Below are 18,885 nucleotides of genomic sequence, written 5' to 3' on the forward strand. Positions count from 1 at the left end.
GGATCGCCCAATCCGTCATGGGGAGGCTCACTTTGCTGAAGTCGCCTCATTTCTTCTAAGAACGACCAATTTGCTGTAGGCGGCCCACTTATCTGGGACGCCCATTTTTTTGCTAGAAGTGCCCCTCTTCTTCTTGATGCGTCCCGCTTCTACTGGGAGTGCACCTTTTCTGTTAGGGCACGCCTTTGCTGCTGGGGAGTCCCCTTTTCTACTGTGAATGGGGCGTTTCCTGTTCGGCGACCCCAAATTCTGCTGGGGGCGCCCCATTTCTGCCCAACTTTTGCTGGGGTGCCCCTCTCCTGCAGGGGCACTTATCTTTTGCTAGAGACGCCTCTTCTGAGGGCGCCCTTCCACTGCGGGGGACGTCTCTCTCCTGCCAGAGGCATCCCTTTTCTTCTTATGGGGCTCCTCTTTTGGCTTGGGCGCCCCTCTTCTGCTCGGAGCGGGGCGCCACTCTCCTTTTACTGGGGCACAGCCCCTCTGCTGGGGTTGCCCTTCCGCTGCCTCAGGGGCGCCCCTCTTGTGCAGAATATACTCCTTTTCTTCTTGTAATGAGGCGCCCCTCTTCTACCGGGGGCGCCCATCTGCTGCTGGGGCGTCTGTCTTCTGCCGGATATTATCAATGGGGCGCCCCATCCTGCTTGGCGAGCCCAACCTCTGCTGAAGGCTCCCCATCTCTGATCAACTTTTGCTGTGGCGCCTCTCTTCTGCTGGGGCGCCCCTCTTCTGCTGAGGGCGCCCCTCTCCTGCAGGGGGCTCCTCTCTTCTGCTGGGGCGCCCCCCTTCGCTGGGGCGCCCGTCTCCTACTGGAGGCTCCTTTCTCCTGCTGGGCCCCCTCCGCTGCCGGGGGCGCCCCTTTTCTGCCAGTGGCACCCATTTTTTATTATGGGGCTTCTCTTTTTCTTTGTTGGGGCGCCTATCTGCGGTTAGGGCGCCCCTCTTCTTCTTGATGGGGGCGCCTCTCTACTTTTGCTGGGGCGTCGCTCCTCTTCAGGGGGACACCTCTCCTGCCAGGAGTGCCCCTCTTGAACAGAAGGCATCTTTTTATTCTTGTAGTAAGACGCCCCTCTTCTGCTGGGGGCGCCCATCTGCTTCTGGGGCGACTCTGATCTGCTGGGAATGGGCAATTGGGCGTCGCTCTCCTGCTTGGTAAGCCCAACTTCTGCTGGAGGCGCCCTATTTCTGCTCAACCTTTGCTGTGTCGCCTCTGTTTTGCTCGGGGTGCCCTCTCTGCCGCGGGCTATGGGCGCCTTTTTCGGATGTCGGGGGGGGGGGGGGCGGCCGCCCCCGTCGCCCCCCCCCCCTGGATCCGCGCCTGGCTCCAGGCTCCTGTCTGCACCCACGGAGTGATCATTGTAGGGTGGATGTGTCCTTTACTTAGGACGTATTATGTTATAAACAGTGACGAGTCAATCAGCCTTAGCTGTAGAAAATTACTTACCACTTTACTGACTGGGATGCCGGAATGCCAGTTTATCCCGACCACAGCGACACCTATTGTACCGTAACAGCGCCTCTGTTGGGTACTTTTGAAAACATCTTTTACCACCTGGTGCTTGTGTATATAGGGCTGTGATTTGGGCAGTATGTAAATGATCTCATGATGAATAAGTTTACTTTAAACTTGAACTACAAAAAAAGTTCCCTTCCACAATGCCAAGGTAATATTCTCTGACCTCCCCTGTAGTTGTAACTGGACTCGCCTCTGCAAATTCTGCCGTCCAATGCACGCGATACTAGCACCGCTACTGCCGCGCTGTTTACCTGCGTAGCCAGCTGACTGCGCCTCTCGCGCGCCACACGAGATCGACGCGCGCGGGAGACAGGCATAGCTGAAGGTGACGGGGTGTTTCACTGTTGTTTACGTTGAATAAGTGTTGAATTTCGCTTTCGCTGCCGTGTCTGAGTGAAATCGCATCTCGGTGATCCAGCGGCGGTGCTCGAATGCGAATTTCATCATCCAGTGTCACGATTTATCAGTGTTTTAGTGGTGGAATAGACTCCCACGCGGAGCGCTGGCGCCATTCCAATTTGAATTCGTAGGCAGAAGCCGAGATTCCACGAATTTTGCGGTTGTCTGGAAGGACACGGGAAGACGGCACTTTTTGGAGGCTGTAATCAATTCATCGACAGGTCAAGGTCAGTCCTGAACCTTTTGTTTCTTGCTCCCCCCCCCCCGATAGAGCGCCGCTGGCTGCTGGCGTCCTTGGGGAGGGAGGGGGGGGCAAGGGTAGGGGAGGAGGGGTGGTGGTTGACGTGGGGGTGGGGTCGCGTGCCCATTTCATACGATTACTACCGTCATGTCAGTGCAGAGTGCTCCAGGGGCACGGGAACTACTTTCAGACCCGGGGGGGGGGGGGGCACACCATAATATAGACCAAGGGTACACCAAAATCTAGTTTTCTCACCGGTTTTAGGCCACTTATTTTTCATCCCTTGGCTTTCCAACAAAAACAAAACATTTGCAAAAAAGTGCGGTATTCCGTCTCAAAGTTGTGGGGGCACCGCCCCCACGGCCCCACAGTTGGGGGGGGGGGGACAAGCTGAGCTGCCCCCACTGCCACCCCCCCCCGGTTCCCGCGCCTATGTAGTGCTCAAAATTGGGTCTTACTTAACCCTCGCCGGCACAAGCCATTTTGCGTCCTTCGACGGCACGACCCTGTAGTGACGAGCTGTGCCCGATCGCGTAGTGTACATATGTTATGTTTGTTTGTGTATGTTTGTTGTCATATGTTTGTATCGTGTATATATTCTCTGTACCTAATGTGTCCGCCACTGCGCGTGTGGACCTCCAGGAACTGTGCACCGTTCTACATGATAGCGCATGCGCACTATTCGTTACCACTTGGTACTGTTAGTACAATGGTCGCCCAATTGTGTGCAAATACATTCGACTTCTAACTGGAGCAGGACTTTGAAGAAGAGAGGCGAAAGGAAGACGGAGGAGGCTGAAGGCTGACGACGGAGAGACACACGCACAACCGACCTTCAAGGTCGCACCGAGCTACGGTCGAGCGAGGTGGGCAACACGCCCTTAAAGACGCCTCTGATTGTAGCCACGCCGGTACCCCTGGTCGGACCCGGTATACTGACACGGACCTTGCCACTGGCTCTGGCTCAGGCTGTCTTAGCGGACACGCCTGCCAGTCCAGACGCTCTCCTAAGAGCGAGTGCTCGGCTACCGCCAGTCTGCCGGGCCCAACAGCGTTCTGCTGACACCCACCGATACCGCTCGCCGCACCGCAAGTGCCGCAGCGATTCGGGCGCTCCAGGCGAGCGTAACGGGAGTCACACCAGTCCGCGCCGCCAGGCTCTGCCCGCTGTTGTATTCACGGACGGCCCTTCTTTAGATTGCTGACACAGATTCCATAGATTGCACAGATCAGCAGGCCGTCCGTAGAATTACACTGGTGACCCCGACGTGATTCTCCAACCCAGTCATGCCGGACGCCACGGAGTTGGACAACGCAGCACCGCGTGGCCCCCCTCCCGCGACGGTGTCCAACGGGCCTCCAGCTGAGACCGCTCAACGGCCGCTAGCTTCGTTCCGCCTGCCGCCATACACGCCAGAAGAGCCCGATCTATGGCTCCTACAGGTCGAATGCGCGTTCGACATCAGCGGCGTAAGCTCCGACGAGCTCCGGTACAAACTTCTAGTCGCCAACCTGCCAGCGACTATCGCCGTCCAGGTCAAGGACGTGATAAGAACATCAAGGTCATTCACCGCCCTGTGCGACGCGCTGAAGTCTCGCCTTGCGCAATCCCGGGCCGACAGGCTGCAGTCGCTACTCAGCCGACAGCAGCTCGGCGACCAAAAGCCGACGGCGCTCCTCCGTTCCATGAGGAACGAGCTGGCCGCCGCCGGGGACGCTCCCGTGGACACGGAGCTGTTCCGGACACTCTTCAAACAACGTCTGCCGCAGCCCGTCCGCGCTGCCCTGGCCCTACTGCCGGCCGACAGCGCACTGGACGCGCTGGCAGAAGCGGCAGACCGATACCTGGACGCCAGCGGACCGGACCCGAGGGTAGCGGTCGTCACCGCCCCGCCGCCGCAGCCTGCGACACCGGCACCGGCTCAACCTTCAGCCGGACTAGAGGCCGTCGTAGCGACCTTAGTCGCCAAGATGGACAGCCTCCAGGCCAGCCACCGAGGCCTCGAGGCCAGCAACCGGCGCCTACAAGACGCGCTCCGACGGGATCGTGGCCGGAGCCAATCCCGCCGACGACGGGCGCCTAGCTCATCACGGCCGCCGACACCAGCGCGCTCTCCGACGCCGACGAACGAAGACGACCTCTGCTGGTACCATCAGCGGTTCGGCAGCAGGGCACGCCGCTGCGAATCGCCATGCAGTTGGGCGGAAAACTAGGCGGCCCCGCGCTCTTGGCGCAATGCGCGGGCGCACTTCCCACCGCCGCGCCGCTCCTCTTCGTGCGGGACACGAAGACCAATCATCAATTTCTGATTGACACCGGAGCGCAGGTCAGCGTGCTGCCACGCCGCTGCCTGCCCAAGAAGTCCACGCTGACCCCTGCTCCTGCCGGCCAGCAGCTCGTCGCGGCAAACGGCTCGCCAATCGCCGTCTACGGCACCTGTCTGCTGGACGTCACGTTAAGCCGCCATCACAGCCTGAAGCACCGATTTTTTGTCACCGATGTCACCACACCGATCCTGGGCACCGACTTCTTGGCCGCACACCAGCTCGTCGTCGACGTCGCCAGCCAACGCCTCCTGCGAGACGGCACCGTGTGCGCCAGCGCCCAGCGGTCACGACTGTGCTCCATCGGCGTGCGCCTCATCCACGAGCAGGCTGCTGCTCGCTATGCCGCCGTCCTCGCCCGCTACCCGGACGTAACATCGCCAGCGCCCGGCCCGGCACCAGTCAAGCACAGTGTGACACACCATATCGTCACCACCGGGCCGCCAGTGCACCAGCGGCCACGGCGACTGCGACCAGACCGGACACACATCGCCAAAACAGAATTCGACAAGATGCTACGGCAGGGCACCATCCGCCCGTCCAGCAGCAGCTGGGCCTCGCCTCTCCACATGGCGCCCAAGAAGTCTCCCGGCGAGTGGCGCCCCTGTGGGGACTACAGGGCGCTGAACGCCCGCACTCTGCCGGACCGGTACCCGCTTCCCTACCTGCGAGACTTCTCGGCCGACCTGCACGGGTGTGCCGTCTTCAGCACGATCGACTTGGTGAAGGCGTTTCACCAGATACCCGTGGAACCTGCCGACGTCGCCAAGACCGCCATAACTACACCGTTCGGCCTCTACGAATGCGTCCGGATGCCATTCGGCCTCAGGAACGCTGGACAGACCTTCCAGCGTTTCATGGATGAGGTCCTCCGCGGCATACCGGGCTGCTTCGTTTACCTCGACGACATCCTGCTTGCCAGCCCGACTGCCGAACACCACCTGCAGCTCCTGGACCACGTACTTCAGCGCCTCAACACCTACGGCGTCGTCGTCAACAGGCACAAGTGCGTCCTGGGTCAGCAGCAGGTGGTGTTCCTCGGCCACTCGGTGGACGCCGACGGCGTCCGCCCGCTGCCTGGACGAGTCGAAGCCATCAGGAACTTCCCAGAGCCGACCACGCAGTCCCAGCTGCGGAGGTTCCTGGGGATGGTTGCATACTATCACCGCTTCGTCCACCGGGCCGCCGAACTCTTGCAACCCCTGCACGCCCTGCTCACTAACAAGGGCAAGAACTCCAAAGCGCCCGTCGCGTGGACGGACGCGACACGCCAGCGCTTCCGACACATCAAGGACGCCCTGGCCGCGGCGACGCACCTCGCGCACCAGGTCCCGGACGCGCCGCTCGCCCTCTTCGTCGACGCCTCAGACTGCGGAGTGGGCGCCGTCCTCCAACAGCACGTAGCTGGCGAGTGGCAGCCGCTAAGCTTCTTCTCTAAGACGCTTCAACCTGCAGAGAAGAAGTACAGCACGTTCGGGCGCGAGCTGCTCGCCATCTACCTGGCCGTCCGACACTTCAAGCACGCTATCGAAGGCCGGTCGGCAATTGTCTTTACGGACCACCGCCCACTGGTAACGGCCGTCGGCTCGTCGTCCGACCGCTACTCACCGCGAGAGGTCCGCCACCTGGACTATATCGGCCAGTTCGTGTCGGACATCCGCCATGTGCCTGGCAAAGACAACGTGGTCGCCGACACGCTGTCGCGCACGGTCTCGATGGTGGCCCAGCCGCGCCCCCCGCTCGCCGACTTCACTGCCATCGCCAAGGCCCAGTCCGAAGACGGCTCGCTGGAAGACCTCGAGGCCTCAGACACCTCACTGCGCCTGCGCCACATCCCGGTCGGCGATGGACTCCGTCTGCTCTGCGACGAGTCCACCGGATCGCCTCGGCCGGTCCTCCCAGAGGCGCTGCGCCGGCCCTTCGCCAAGGCTCTGCACGACCTGTCGCACCCTGGCGTCGAGGCCACCGTCAAGCTCGTCTCCAAGCGGTTCGTCTGGCCCGGCATGGATCGCGACGTGCGCCGCTGGACCCGAACCTGCCTCGCCTGCCAGCGCTGCAAGATCGGTCGGCACACCAAGTCCGACGTCGGCACCTTCCAGCCGCCTCAGCAACGCTTCGACCACGTCCATGTAGACCTCGTCGGCCCGATGCCTCCATCAAGAGGCCACTCGTACCTTCTGACGTGCGTCGACCGGTTCACTCGGTGGCCAGAAGCCATCCCGCTGCCAGACATTCGCACCACCACGGTGGCTCGAGCCTTCCTCGAGCACTGGATCGCCAGGTTCGGTGTTCCATCCATCATCACCACCGACCGCGGCGCTCAGTTCGAGTCTGCCCTCTGGTCGGAGCTTCAGCGGTTCCTCGGCTGCCAGCGGACTCGGACAACCAGCTACCACCCGGCCTGCAACGGCATGGTCGAGCGGTTCCACCGTCAGCTGAAGGCCAGCCTCCGTGCCCACCAAGCTGCCTCGTGGACAGACGTGCTGCCGCTGGTCATGCTGGGCATCCGCGCCACCATCAAGACCGACCTGCAAGCATCCCCAGCTGAACTGGTATACGGCTCTCCACTGCGACTCCCAGCCGAGTTCTTCGACAACAGCCGCACAGCAGACGCATCACCAGCCTCCTTCGTCAAGGACCTGCGACGCGCCATGGCTCAGCTTCGACCCACTCTGCCACGGACAACCAAGCGCGCCACGTACGTCCCGGAGGCGCTGAAGACGGCAAAGTACGTTTTCGTTCGGCGGGACGACCACCGTTACCCTCTGGACGCACCGTACGACGCACCGTTCCCAGTCATCAACAGGACAGACAAGACCATCACCATCCAACGGCGACAGCGACGCGACGTCATCACCATCGACCGTTGCAAGCCCGCCTTCATGGACGAGGTGCCGGATCAACCTCAGGAGCAGCCACAGCGCGCACCTGACGTGCAGTCACCGGCCGCCCAGACAGGCGGCCCGGAGCTCCTGCTCTATGACGACACTCCAGCCGCCGCACGTCCTGCACCGCCAACACCACGCCCGGCGCCAACGGAAGCACCAACAACAAGACCGACAACACCGCGACCAGCAGCGCCATCGCGGCCAGCATCGACCACGGACATCACCACGCCAGCACAGCCCAGATCGATTCTCCGCACTCGCTCCGGACGCGAGTCACGACCACCGGATCGATTTCGACACGTCACCTTCATCGGCGACGCGTCTAGGGAGGGGGCAGTGTAGTGACGAGCTGTGCCCGATCGCGTACACTGTAAAAAATGTTTACTAACACATTAGTTATTTATTCAACATAACGCTAGTGTCATAACACATATATGTGTTATAAGAGTGTAACCTGCAGGAAGAAAATGATTTAACGAGTTCTGAAACACGGGGTGTTGCAATCACCACACGGATACATTTGATTAACTCGTTGATGTGCTTCAAAACAAAGATAAAGTGTGTGCTGCGATGTGAGTTATTAAACACATACGCGTGTTTAAGACAACCCCGGCTCAAAAATCGAGAGACGTGTTATCAAACTTGCCTTCAGCGTGCCGATCAGTAACATTACACGTATTATGCTAGTAAACCATTACACGCAGCTAAGTTACTGCAACAATGTCGCCATTTTGTGCGGATCGCGCGCGCGACTCCGCCGCATTCATCTGAGGCCTGTTTGCGAAGTGGTGTCTCAAATGGTAAGTGAAGAAATATGATAAAATACCTATTGTCTAATGAAACTGTGTGATTTTCACATGCTTTACATGTATTTGTATTCATTGTGCATTACGATTATATAACTATGAAACATATCAACGGTCAAGGAAGGCATGCATGTGAATGGCAGTGTCAATAGACAATTTGCCATGTACAGCACATTAATTGCACATATAGATGATAAATTGGTTATGTTCTCCAGTCACAGGTAAAATATTTATTTCCTCCTACTCATCCAGTCTGCAAAATGTGGCAGGGAGCTTGACAAGATTTTCAGGGCAGACAAAATACTCAGAATGCTGAGACTCAGGGCAGCACAATTCCTGCCCCTAATAATGCAAATGATTTAACGCTATAATGATGTGGAAGGTGGTGAGGAGCTGAGCAAAGTATTTCTGTCCCAATTTTTCAACTTCTGCCCCAACATTCCTAAAACCTGCCCCAGTTTTTGCCCTGATCCATGATGACTGCTCCGATGAGATCTCGTCAAATCCTGCCATGTTTTGCAGACTGGCTACTCATGATAGAACAACCATTTTAGACTGAGGTGAGCAATAACAATGGGTATAGTTTAGTGTCAGAGGTACCTTATAGTTTTCAAAACAAGTTGATGGGCATAAAGAGCTGAGGCGAGCATTGTACCAAATATGGACATGCTGCATTTTTATATTTGGAAACGGAAGGTGCACGCTCACCTCCTTGACGAGCTACGCAAGTTCTTGCAAAACTATGCACAACACTGTTTCTAAAAATGAAAAGCTAACATTTGAATCTACGACAGATAGGTAGGTACAGGGGCCACTCCACGGTGTGACGACTGGAGGGGACATTGACCATTTTGGAGGGGACGAGGACCATTTCAAGTCTTCCATGCAACGCCATAGGCGTAATGTTAAAGTTTTAAAAAGTGGAGGGGATGAGATCCCCTCCGTCACACCCCTGTGGCGATGCCCTTGGGTAGGTACCATGGTTGGTGGGTCAAAATCCATGGTTAGATTTTTCCATGCCAGCCTGTGATATAAAATTTTAGGTTGTGATTGCAGATGGAGCGAAACTGGGATGAATGACGGAACACTTCCATAAATGTTTCCTTTCAAATATGATAGCCCAAACCTGGTTTGGGCTGATACTTAACTGACTTGGGCTTCACAAATATTTTTAACTTTGACAAAATTCACTCCACATTTTAACCCTCTTTATTTTCTGATGCCGCAATCAGCCATCCAGTTACATTACACATTTTGCTTGGAAATAAATCACCTGGAAGTTTTAGTTCAGAGTTTCCACTTATGACAATGCACGATGCAAGTCTCCATTTATGGATCAAAAACTTTTCATATTTAGAAATGTTTCCAAGAATAGAAGCATTTCCATAGATGGAACGAAACTACCTACCACAATGTGCCTCAGCCTGACTGCTGACCTGCAACCAATCTCAATCTAACATAAAAAATTGTTAGAACCACGCACAGCTTATTTAGGGGAAAAGTAATCACATGTGATCATGCTCCATGACCCACACTTAAAATACAAAGCAATCCACTTCATAAATGGATAAATGCTGAAATTCACGTGAAAATATGAAATCAAGGTCGGAGTTATATGGCCTTGCCATTACAGCGTTACCGCTGGTATTTTGCTGGTTTCCCCAGATTTCCACACAAATTTCCCTATTTCGGGCACTCATTTCCCTAGATGCTCATTTGCATATAAAATTTAGTCCAAATGTCCCTGATTTAGAAGGCCTTGCTTGATTTGACCCCAGAGCGAACATCCCGAAGGATTTTACTACAAGAAAATCTTGAGCAGCCCTCATCTTGGGTAGTAATTCACCCGCTGGCCGATTCTTCGGGATATGCTTGCTCCATGGGGTAAAATCAAGCAAGCTGCCGCAGGGCCGGCGCCACAGATTTCGGACTGCGGGGGCAGCTTGTCCCGATAAAGGGCCCATGCGGAAAGGCCCAAGGTAACCTATACACAAAATCTGAAAACTCCTCGGATTTGGCTCAATATTTTTTCGAGAGGGGCCCAAATTATGCAAAAATGCATGTTCCTGCAATTTTTTAAAGGGCCCGGCTGGCAACTGGTGGATGGGCGGCTTCCCCCTGCCCCCCCCCCCTGTGGCGCCGGCCCTTGCTCTGCTAAATCAGGGACATTGACATTTGGACTTGTGCACTAGGGAAATGAGTGCCAGAAATAGGGAAATTTGTGTGGGAATCTGGGGAAACAAAAAAAAAACAGGGGTAACGCTGGCCACGCGGATTCAGTCAAGGCCATCTATAGAGGCGGCGTTCGATGTCTCCCGGACGGCAAAGATTCTTTGCCGTCCGGCCAATAACGTCCAAGGTCAGCGGGGGCTCGGCTGCGGTTATGAAACGTGATTGGCCGGACGGCGTAGAATCTTCGCCGTCCGAGAGACATCGAACGCGGGGAGAGATTCAGTGTTTACCTTGGCTGATTCCGAAGGTCTATGAAGCTTGGCAGTGTGTGCATAATTTGAAGATATTGATTAATAATAGTCAATTTTATGGTTTCAAAGCTTACTTAGAGGCTATAGCTAGAGTGTATATGCTAGTAATGCTGGGCGTCCTTGGAGCCTACCTAGTGTTTTGCAAGGAAGTCTAGTGTGCGCCACATTTGCCAAGCAATTGACACGTGAGAAGTTATAATTTATGTGTGTGGTTTCAGTCGGGCACACTGTGATAATTCCGTTCCATATTTTTTTTATAAATTTAGTCCAAATGTTTGATTGGGTGGCTTGAGGGATCCGAGTCCACACTAAGCATAGCTTGTTGTACCTGTCTCTGAACAGTGAACCCACCACCCGATCACGCAATTCCAGTGCTATGGCAGAATTTCGTCTGAAAGTTTAACGTGCCCGGTAGACTGGACACGGTCCCCTCCGCCCACTCATGCTCTCTGGTCTTCGTGCGGCCCCTGCCACATACATGCACGCCATTACACGCAGGGGCCAAATGTTACCGCTCACACCTGCACTGGGGCTTGAACCGGGCTCTCACCACCAGTTCCAGCGTTGAACTCTGGCGCTTTAGACCACTCAGCCAGGAATGGGACTGGCCTTCTGGTTTTATCGAAACGTTCCTTTATTTGAAACATTCCTAAATATAGAAACACTAGGTAGGTTCTGTTCCAAAACTGGAAATGCTCAGAAACGCCAATCTTTCTGGGTGATTTATTTCAAAGCAAGATGTGTTATAACTGTCTAGATGGTGGACTGCCATCTATTTATATTGGCATCAAGGAAGCACTGCAGATGGAAATGCGGTGTCAATTTTTCCAAAACTTAAAATAACAGGCGAGCACGCACCTTCCGTTTCCACATACAGAAACCCTAATCCATATTTGGAACAATGATCACCTCAGCGTTTCTATCTATGGAACATTGTTTCTATATACTGAAACGTTTCTACATATAGTATATGGCACGGAATAACCACAGTGTGCTCAACTGGTTTGGTATCTGGAGCAAGGCCTCTGGAGCTTGTAATTTTTGTTTCATATTAACTATGATGTTGGTTGCTTCTAACTTAGTATTTTTGTGGAATTTCTCTCCACCCAGAATATCAGTTTGGTTGTTGGTACCCCTGATATTCTAGTTGGAAATCAGCATTGGTTCAATTTTGGTTTTACCTAAGATTTTCATCCCACCAACTTGTTCGAGAAACTCCACCCATGGGTGACACCGAAGCCTGTCAGTTGGGCAAACTGCAGGGAAGCAGTCCAAACATGGATTGATCAAAATTAAGATATGACATCACAAAAATGGGTGGAGCAATGCCCATATAAGGAGATGTAATTTATATTAATATTACAATTCTGACTTGCTCCCTTTCAAACCCCTCGTCACCAGTCAAAGTCCCCATGATGGTGAGATATTCACTGTGGTTAAAAGGAGTGAACAGCTCTATCTAAATGATGCATCTGATGATGATGTGTTGTGGCTTTTGCATGCTATTTCTGAAGATAGGAGAGGACATCTCTGAAAATTGGATTTCAACTGTCAAAATAATCTAAATTAAAATTCAGCATAATCTATTTTAATATTAGCCACCTGACAACGTCATCTAAAGCAGGTTACCCACTTGTTTCTGTCCTGGAATCAGGTGCAGATAATCTAAATTTTGATTATTTAATTTATCTTGTAGGTGGAATTAAAATATCTTCAAAGGTTCTTTTTTGCTTATGAGATGTAGCCTGAATTATTTTCTCTAGTATCTGAAGCTGTGGTAAGCTTGTCGTTTTCCAGAGCCGTGATTTAACCATTCCAGTGAGGGTCTGCAAGCATGCCCAAATATGGGCACAAATTGTGATGTAATAATCTAAGTTAAGATCAATCCATTTTAGATTTTTTCCCCTGCAGTTTGCCTGACTGCTGTGTGTGAGGCTGTAGCCCACTCTAGGCAGAGCACCACAACATATTTGTGCACAGGTTTTATGAATATAAATGACCTATAGAGTCATTCACTGGGTAAATCTTTGGGACCCACTCAGCTCTGAGCTCCACCCCATTTGCTCAAACCCAAACACTGTTTAAAGGCCCTGAGCAGGAACACCTTGCAGGCAAGTCCCTAAATATGCTTGCAGGTAGGTGGACCAAATGAAACAACTAGGGAAGGAGTATCAGATTTGGACAAAGTCCTCATCAAACCAGTGGGGGTAAGCTGGATGAAAGTAGGTAGAACTCGTTTAGCGTAAAGTATGTACAACCCAAATCTCATTTAAATAAATTTCAATTATTTAAATTTCACAATCATTTAAATTTCATTTAAATAATTGTGTTCCTATATCAATGTACAGATCAGCTTGGATCAGGCCAGTGTTCATTGCCTTGTTTTATATTATAATTTATAAGTTTGATTTTTATTGCAGGCAAGTGCACCAGAGCTTCTCTGTTGTTCGGCTCGATCATGCCAGTTTAAAACTAATAGAGCTTCTGATTATTCACAACATTTCAACAGTCATTTGAAATCTGCAGAAGAAGTCTGCCACTCACTTTGTTGTCCACTCTGCTCACAAGAGTTCACAAGTGGCCGTAACTGGTTAAGGCATTATAAAAGAGTTCACACTGTGGAAGTGCACAAATCACAGAAAAGGCAAGCCAACTCCTCAAGTACATGTGATCCATCAAGTGCTTCTTGCGAGGTGAATGAATATGGTGATGAGTGTATGCTGGAGAGCAGTGAGGCACCAAAGACTGAGGGAAGTAGGGAAAAGGTTGCCAAGATCCTCCTCAAATATCATATCGAGTATGGGCTGCCAAAGGCTGCAACCTCTCTTTTGGCCAGTGACGTTGGTGAACTGATAGATAGAGCTATCAGGGAGCAGTCTGAATGTCCGCCTCCTGGGCAGTCAGTAAAAGATGCATGCGAAGAATTTGAGAGTGAATATAAATTGACAAAATTCTGTCACGAGGACCTTGGGTACATTGCACCAAGTACCCTGGTTTTCACCTCGGGAGGCAAAGAACAGAAAGCAAGTTATCAGTATGTAGATCTGAAGAAACAGTTGAGGTTTTTGGTTGAGAATGGTAAACTGGAAGGCTGCAAAGAAAGCAAGGCAATCAAGCTGGTGATCTATTTCGACGATTTCGGAGTTTGCAATCCTCTGCGTAGCAAAGCAGCCAACTATTCCATAGGTGCTGTGTACTTTGCTGTTGATGAAGTTTCAACAATGTCAGCACTCAGTGACATCTACCTGCTTCTTCTCTGCCCTACCAAACTCATGAAGGAGCATGGCATGGGCACCATCATGAAGCCAGTAACTGACTCCCTCAGTGATCTCGTGGACCATGGTTTGGACGCTTGCAATGCGCATTTCTCCGTTTCTCTGGAGTTTGTCAGTGGAGACAATCTTGGAATCCACAAAGTCGCCGGGTTTCAAGAAACGTTTTCGTCGGGACCCCGCCCGTGCAGAACATGCTATGCCACTAATAATGAGTTCAATGAGAAGCTCACGGAGGAAGACTTGATACTGCGCACAGAAGAGCAATACCGGAAAGAACTGGATATGTTTGAAAGCGAAGGATGCGATGAGGAAACGAAAGGCACAGGAATCAAATCGAAATGTGTTTTCGACGAAATCAAAGGATTTGAGGTCACATCGATGTTCCCTCCTGACATCGCACATGACCTCTTTGAAAGCGGAGTTGTCACTCATTGTCTTGCGCTGGTGCTGTCATACTTGATATTTCAGATGAAGCTCTTCACACTCAGTGCCGTGCAGAAAGCAATGAAGTCGTTCACATACACCAGACCGCTATACCGCTAACCTAGTACGCTATATGGATCTAGCGGACCGGGCGCTCGAGCAGTGGCCAGCTCTGCTGCACGGCTTGACTTCAAGGCAGGCACTGGTAAGCGCACGAATGACATGAATTAGAAAAGCGCATGGATGTAGGATTTAATTTATGAAAAGCGCATGGATGTAGGATGTCATGGTGCCTCTGGGTGGTGGTCGGTGGATATGATTATATCGCAAATTTATTTAGGGACTCGATGATTTTACATTTTAAACGACATTAAAATGATAAAGTCGGCAAAAGATGGTTCTCTGGATGAAAGTGAAAATAATTTTGTTTATGTTATTTCGCTCGCCCGTCCCTCGCCGAACACGGCGGTTTACTGGTAATTTAGTGATTACATAGGATTCTCCCATTTTCTCTCCAGGAGCAAGTAAAAAACAAGATTCAATGGCGTGTGAGGAACTATAAACGACCGGACCCGGGTGTCATGGGATCATTCAAGCGGCCGGCCCAGGCGACAGCGGCGAAGAAGGCGAAGAAGTCCAGACGCTACGAAAACTTCTAGGGATATCAAGGTATGATTACGAGCGAGTGAGCGCAGCGAACGAGCGAGTTCTTTTGAGATTAATGGGAAAATCTGAGTATTCGCGACCCGGCCCGGCCCGACCCGACCCGACCCGGCCCCATCACGCTGTGCAGTGGGTGCATTTGCTCACGCGCCGGGGCTAAACGGCTGGGGGTAGGAGCCTGAAATTTGCACGGCGCCGAGGTGACGCTGCGAACCGGTGCACCGTGGTCGTTTCGAGTCGATGCGGGCCCGGGGAGGTGCGTGGCACGCGCTGGAAAAAAATGCATTTTCTCCCATTGCCTCAACATGGGAAAATGAAGGCAACGCGTCGTCAAAACGCCAAAATGAGGCCGGCAGGGGTCGCTTCCCGGGCCCGTAGCTCGGCGCCCCGACGGCCGATAGGCATGCGGCAAACGCTGCCCGATCGAGCTGGCGAATGGGGTGCGTGTCAGGGGTGTTGTGCAGCACGTGTGTTGCCAAGGGCTCTCCCGTTTAAAAAATACCCTGGACGCCCATGACACGGCAACCTGTGGTCCATGCTCACCTATGCCCAGTTCGCCAACTTACAGCCCATATGGGTCCCATTCGGGATGGCTCAATGGGTTATTTTTGGTCAAAATTAGCGAAAGATGACGTCACTGTACTCCCCTGGCGACCCGAAGCTAGGATCTTAAATTTTGTTTTAAAGATGTAAAATTGATGTCTGGTGGGGTATGCCAAATTACAAGTCGGTAGCTCTTCACATTTCGGAGTTATTCCAGGAAAACATGGGGGCGTTTCGCCCCCCCCCCTCTCCCCAGCGGGCCGCCTGTTAAAGGCCGTTTCTTGCTTCAAAAATAAAACACTCAAAAGCTGCCATTTTTACAGACTACCTCCCGCCGGAACCAGAGGAGGACATGCAAGTTCACAGGAATCGGCTAAGGCAAGAGGGACTAACCGAGGAAGAGCGGGAAGCGCTGCGAGACTTGACATTCGCGGACCGCCGTCGACACGCCGTGGCTCTCTCGACGCCAATGAAGAAGTTCCTGCACATGTACCCCATGATGAAGAATCACCAAGAGGTAAGTTATAGGAGGCAAGAAGGAGTCTTGTAAGAAGGAGTCAAGGAGGCAGTCTTGTAGAGTAATATTTCGCCGGGGAACCTTCATCGGTACCTGACTCGATTGAATTTGCAATAATACCTGCAATAATACTATCCCGAAATTCTTCCGATGCTGAGATGAGGCAGGGGTTAAGTTTTAATCTTGGCTTTTGCATGATCTCTCTGTCTGTCTGTCTGTCTGTCTGTCTGTCTGTCTGTCTGTCTGTCTGTCTGTCTGTCTGTCTGTCTGTCTGTCTGTCTGTCTGTCTGTCTGTCTGTCTGTCTGTCTGTCTGTCTGTCTGTCTGTCTGTCTGTCTGTCTGTCTGTCTGTCTGTCTGTCTGTCTGTCTGTCTGTCTGTCTGTCTGTCTGTCTGTCTGTCTGTCTGTCTGTCTGTCTGTCTGTCTGTCTGTCTGTCTGTCTGTCTGTCTGTCTGTCTGTCTGTCTGTCTGTCTGTCTGTCTGTCTGTCTGTCTGTCTGTCTGTCTGTCTGTCTGTCTGTCTGTCTGTCTGTCTGTCTGTCTGTCTGTCTGTCTGTCTGTCTGTCTGTCTGTCTGTCTGTCTGTCTGTCTGTCTGTCTGTCTGTCTGTCTGTCTGTCTGTCTGTCTGTCTGTCTGTCTGTCTGTCTGTCTGTCTCTCTGTCTCTCTGTCTCTCTGTCTCTCTGTCTCTCTGTCTCTCTGTCTCTCTGTCTCTCTGTCTCTCTGTCTCTCTCGCTCTCTCGCTCTCTCGCTCTCTCGCTCTCTCTCGCTCTCGCTCTTTCGCTCTCTCTTGCTCTCACACACTCTCACACACTCTCTCGCCCTCGCTCTCGCAGATACACGGCGCGCACGCACATGTTAAATTATTCCACAATGTTTCCAGATCTGGTACGAGCTGGAGAGGATCAGCGACGGACAGGGTTCCCGTCTTCAGGAATACCGGAAGCGATTGTGCGACTTCCTCACCGCTGTGCAGATGCACACTGAGTGCGAAGGTGAGACAACATATGCACATGGTTAAACATGCCTCTTTTCAGGGTTAACTGTCTTCATTAGATTTACATTTGAGTGAAGGTTAGCCGTATGTTGAATGGCCGAAATATGAAAAGTATAGGTACCAAAAATAAATGTATTTCAAGGACATCTCTTCTACGGTTCAATCAACATACGCTTATCTTCCACTCATTGATCCCACTATGCTCTTCATTCATGATTGTACTTTTTCATTTCATTATAGGCCTTTATACCTACCTTTGACGAGCCGCTCGATCGGCAGGCGCGGGTAGAAGCAACGCAGATTTTTCATGTCTTTTAGCCTCGGTAGGCGGCATGAATAATTTAGCAATGAATGATCCATCCACTTCTTCTAGTTCGGAAATAATGAGATAACCATTCGTTTTGCCATGCGCCGAACCCTCACATTTCACACCAAGGTATTGTTTGCAAGGTTGGGAACTAAAAGTAACTGCCGTTTGTTTCAGATGATGACAAGGTGGATTCGCTACTGGAATATCTCCTGGTGGATCCAGAGGAGATATTCGGGTCCGCTGGCAGCCAAACGATGCCGCACTTCGAGGAGAGCCCGAATGGTTCTCTGACACTGGTTGTCGAGGGCCAGCGGGTGGTCGAGGACGTGGAAATGACGCGCAGCGATGCCCTTCTGCTGTGGGCGGCGTCCTTCCCAGTGTATAACCAAAAGCCGCCCACAAAAACCGCAAAAAATGCACTCGCATTCCTGTCTGAGCAGGTTTTTGAGAAGGCCCGGGGCAGCGTGGTGGTTGGAAACCGCGCCCTGAAGCGTATTCAGCAGATCAAACAACTGACTGAATAAGCCCCTCACACACACACACACGACATCCTTTGATACAGTGCGTCTCAGAATGTTTACGTCGTCCGTGTTGTTTTGAATGTTTACGTGACGATGTTGTTCAGTTCCTGTTATAACTGAAACTGTTCCAGTTTCAGTTCAGTTCCTGGGTCGTTTTTTTTTTCTCAAAATGACACAGTTCCTGTCGTCTGTGTCGTTTTTAATGTTTACGTGACGATGTTGTTCAGTTTCTGGTGGACACCTGTCCTGGCAAGGCGGCGTTCGTTTGTATTTGCAGCTCAGAATGTGTGCTATAGTCATTCGCTCCAGGCATCCAAGTCGGTTGTTCGTTTGATGCATGGCGTCTCAGATTCGTTTGTGACATGGCGGCTCAGATTGTGACGCGAACATGTTTTGAATAGATATTTATTCACAATCGATGGCAACACAAATCGAATTCCTAAATCCAGACGTTTCGACAGCAGTGTGCCTTCGTCAGTGGCTAAATTAAAAATATATATAATATCAAAAACAATCGCTATAAGTCTTGTGTCTTGTATAATCTTGTATGCGTATCTTGTATCTTGTATGTCTTGTGTGTGAACGACTTATAGCGATTGTTTTTGATATTATATATATTTTTAATTTAGCCACTGACGAAGGCACACTGCTGTCGAAACGTTTGGATTTAGGAATTCGATTTGTGTTGCCATCGATTGTGAATAAATATCTATATGTCTGATAATTTACATGTTTTGAATAAAATGTCGACAAGTTTCGAAACATAATGTGTGTAAAAGTGCAACGTGGGAGTTAAATATCGAAGACAAAAGGTGTGTTATTCGACACATATTTTGTTAGTAAGTGAAAGTATCTAAACGAGTTTAAAAACACGGTAATAAGGTATATGTGTGTAATTGGAAAACACGCTTGTCCGAGAAATACGTGTTAAGTTTACTCACCTTTGGTTAGTGAGATTTGCCCACACTACTAACTTCATGTTTTT

At 51.8% G+C, this 18,885-nt stretch overlaps 1 protein-coding gene across 2 annotated transcripts; it reads left to right on the forward strand.

Annotated features, from left to right (window-relative positions):
* The first annotated feature begins 10,640 nt into the window (after window positions 1-10,640).
* On the forward strand, window positions 10,641-18,662 carry LOC122376507. Of its 2 annotated transcripts, XR_006255650.1 has the most exons (6): window positions 10,641-10,651; window positions 13,076-14,558; window positions 14,872-15,022; window positions 15,883-16,076; window positions 16,956-17,067; window positions 17,554-18,662. XR_006255650.1 is itself a non-coding variant. In XM_043356399.1 (4 exons), the coding sequence occupies exons 2-4, from the start codon at window positions 15,912-15,914 to the stop codon at window positions 17,901-17,903; spliced, it is 627 nt and encodes a 208-aa protein (XP_043212334.1). In that variant the 5' UTR covers window positions 10,671-10,840; window positions 15,883-15,911; the 3' UTR covers window positions 17,904-18,662. The 2 variants fall into 2 exon arrangements, 1 of the variants encoding a protein (XP_043212334.1); XM_043356399.1 differs by lacking the exons at window positions 10,641-10,651; window positions 13,076-14,558; window positions 14,872-15,022 and adding an exon at window positions 10,671-10,840.
* Window positions 18,663-18,885: the final 223 nt, after the last annotated feature.

The sequence above is a fragment of the Amphibalanus amphitrite genome, unplaced genomic scaffold (genome assembly GCF_019059575.1).
Source record: "Amphibalanus amphitrite isolate SeventyFive unplaced genomic scaffold, NRLGWU_Aamphi_draft 002174F_arrow, whole genome shotgun sequence".
NCBI lineage: Eukaryota > Metazoa > Arthropoda > Thecostraca > Balanomorpha > Balanidae > Amphibalanus > Amphibalanus amphitrite.

Excerpts from the sequence above, each read along its gene's own strand:
- LOC122376507 (XM_043356399.1), top strand. The coding sequence starts at position 15,912 with ATGCAAGTTCACAGGAATCGGCTAAGGCAAGAGGGACTAACCGAGGAA. Across the intron at positions 16,077-16,955 it reads TGATGAAGAATCACCAAGAG|ATCTGGTACGAGCTGGAGAG; the intron begins GTAAGTTATAGG and ends CAATGTTTCCAG. Across the intron at positions 17,068-17,553 it reads GATGCACACTGAGTGCGAAG|ATGATGACAAGGTGGATTCG; the intron begins GTGAGACAACAT and ends CGTTTGTTTCAG.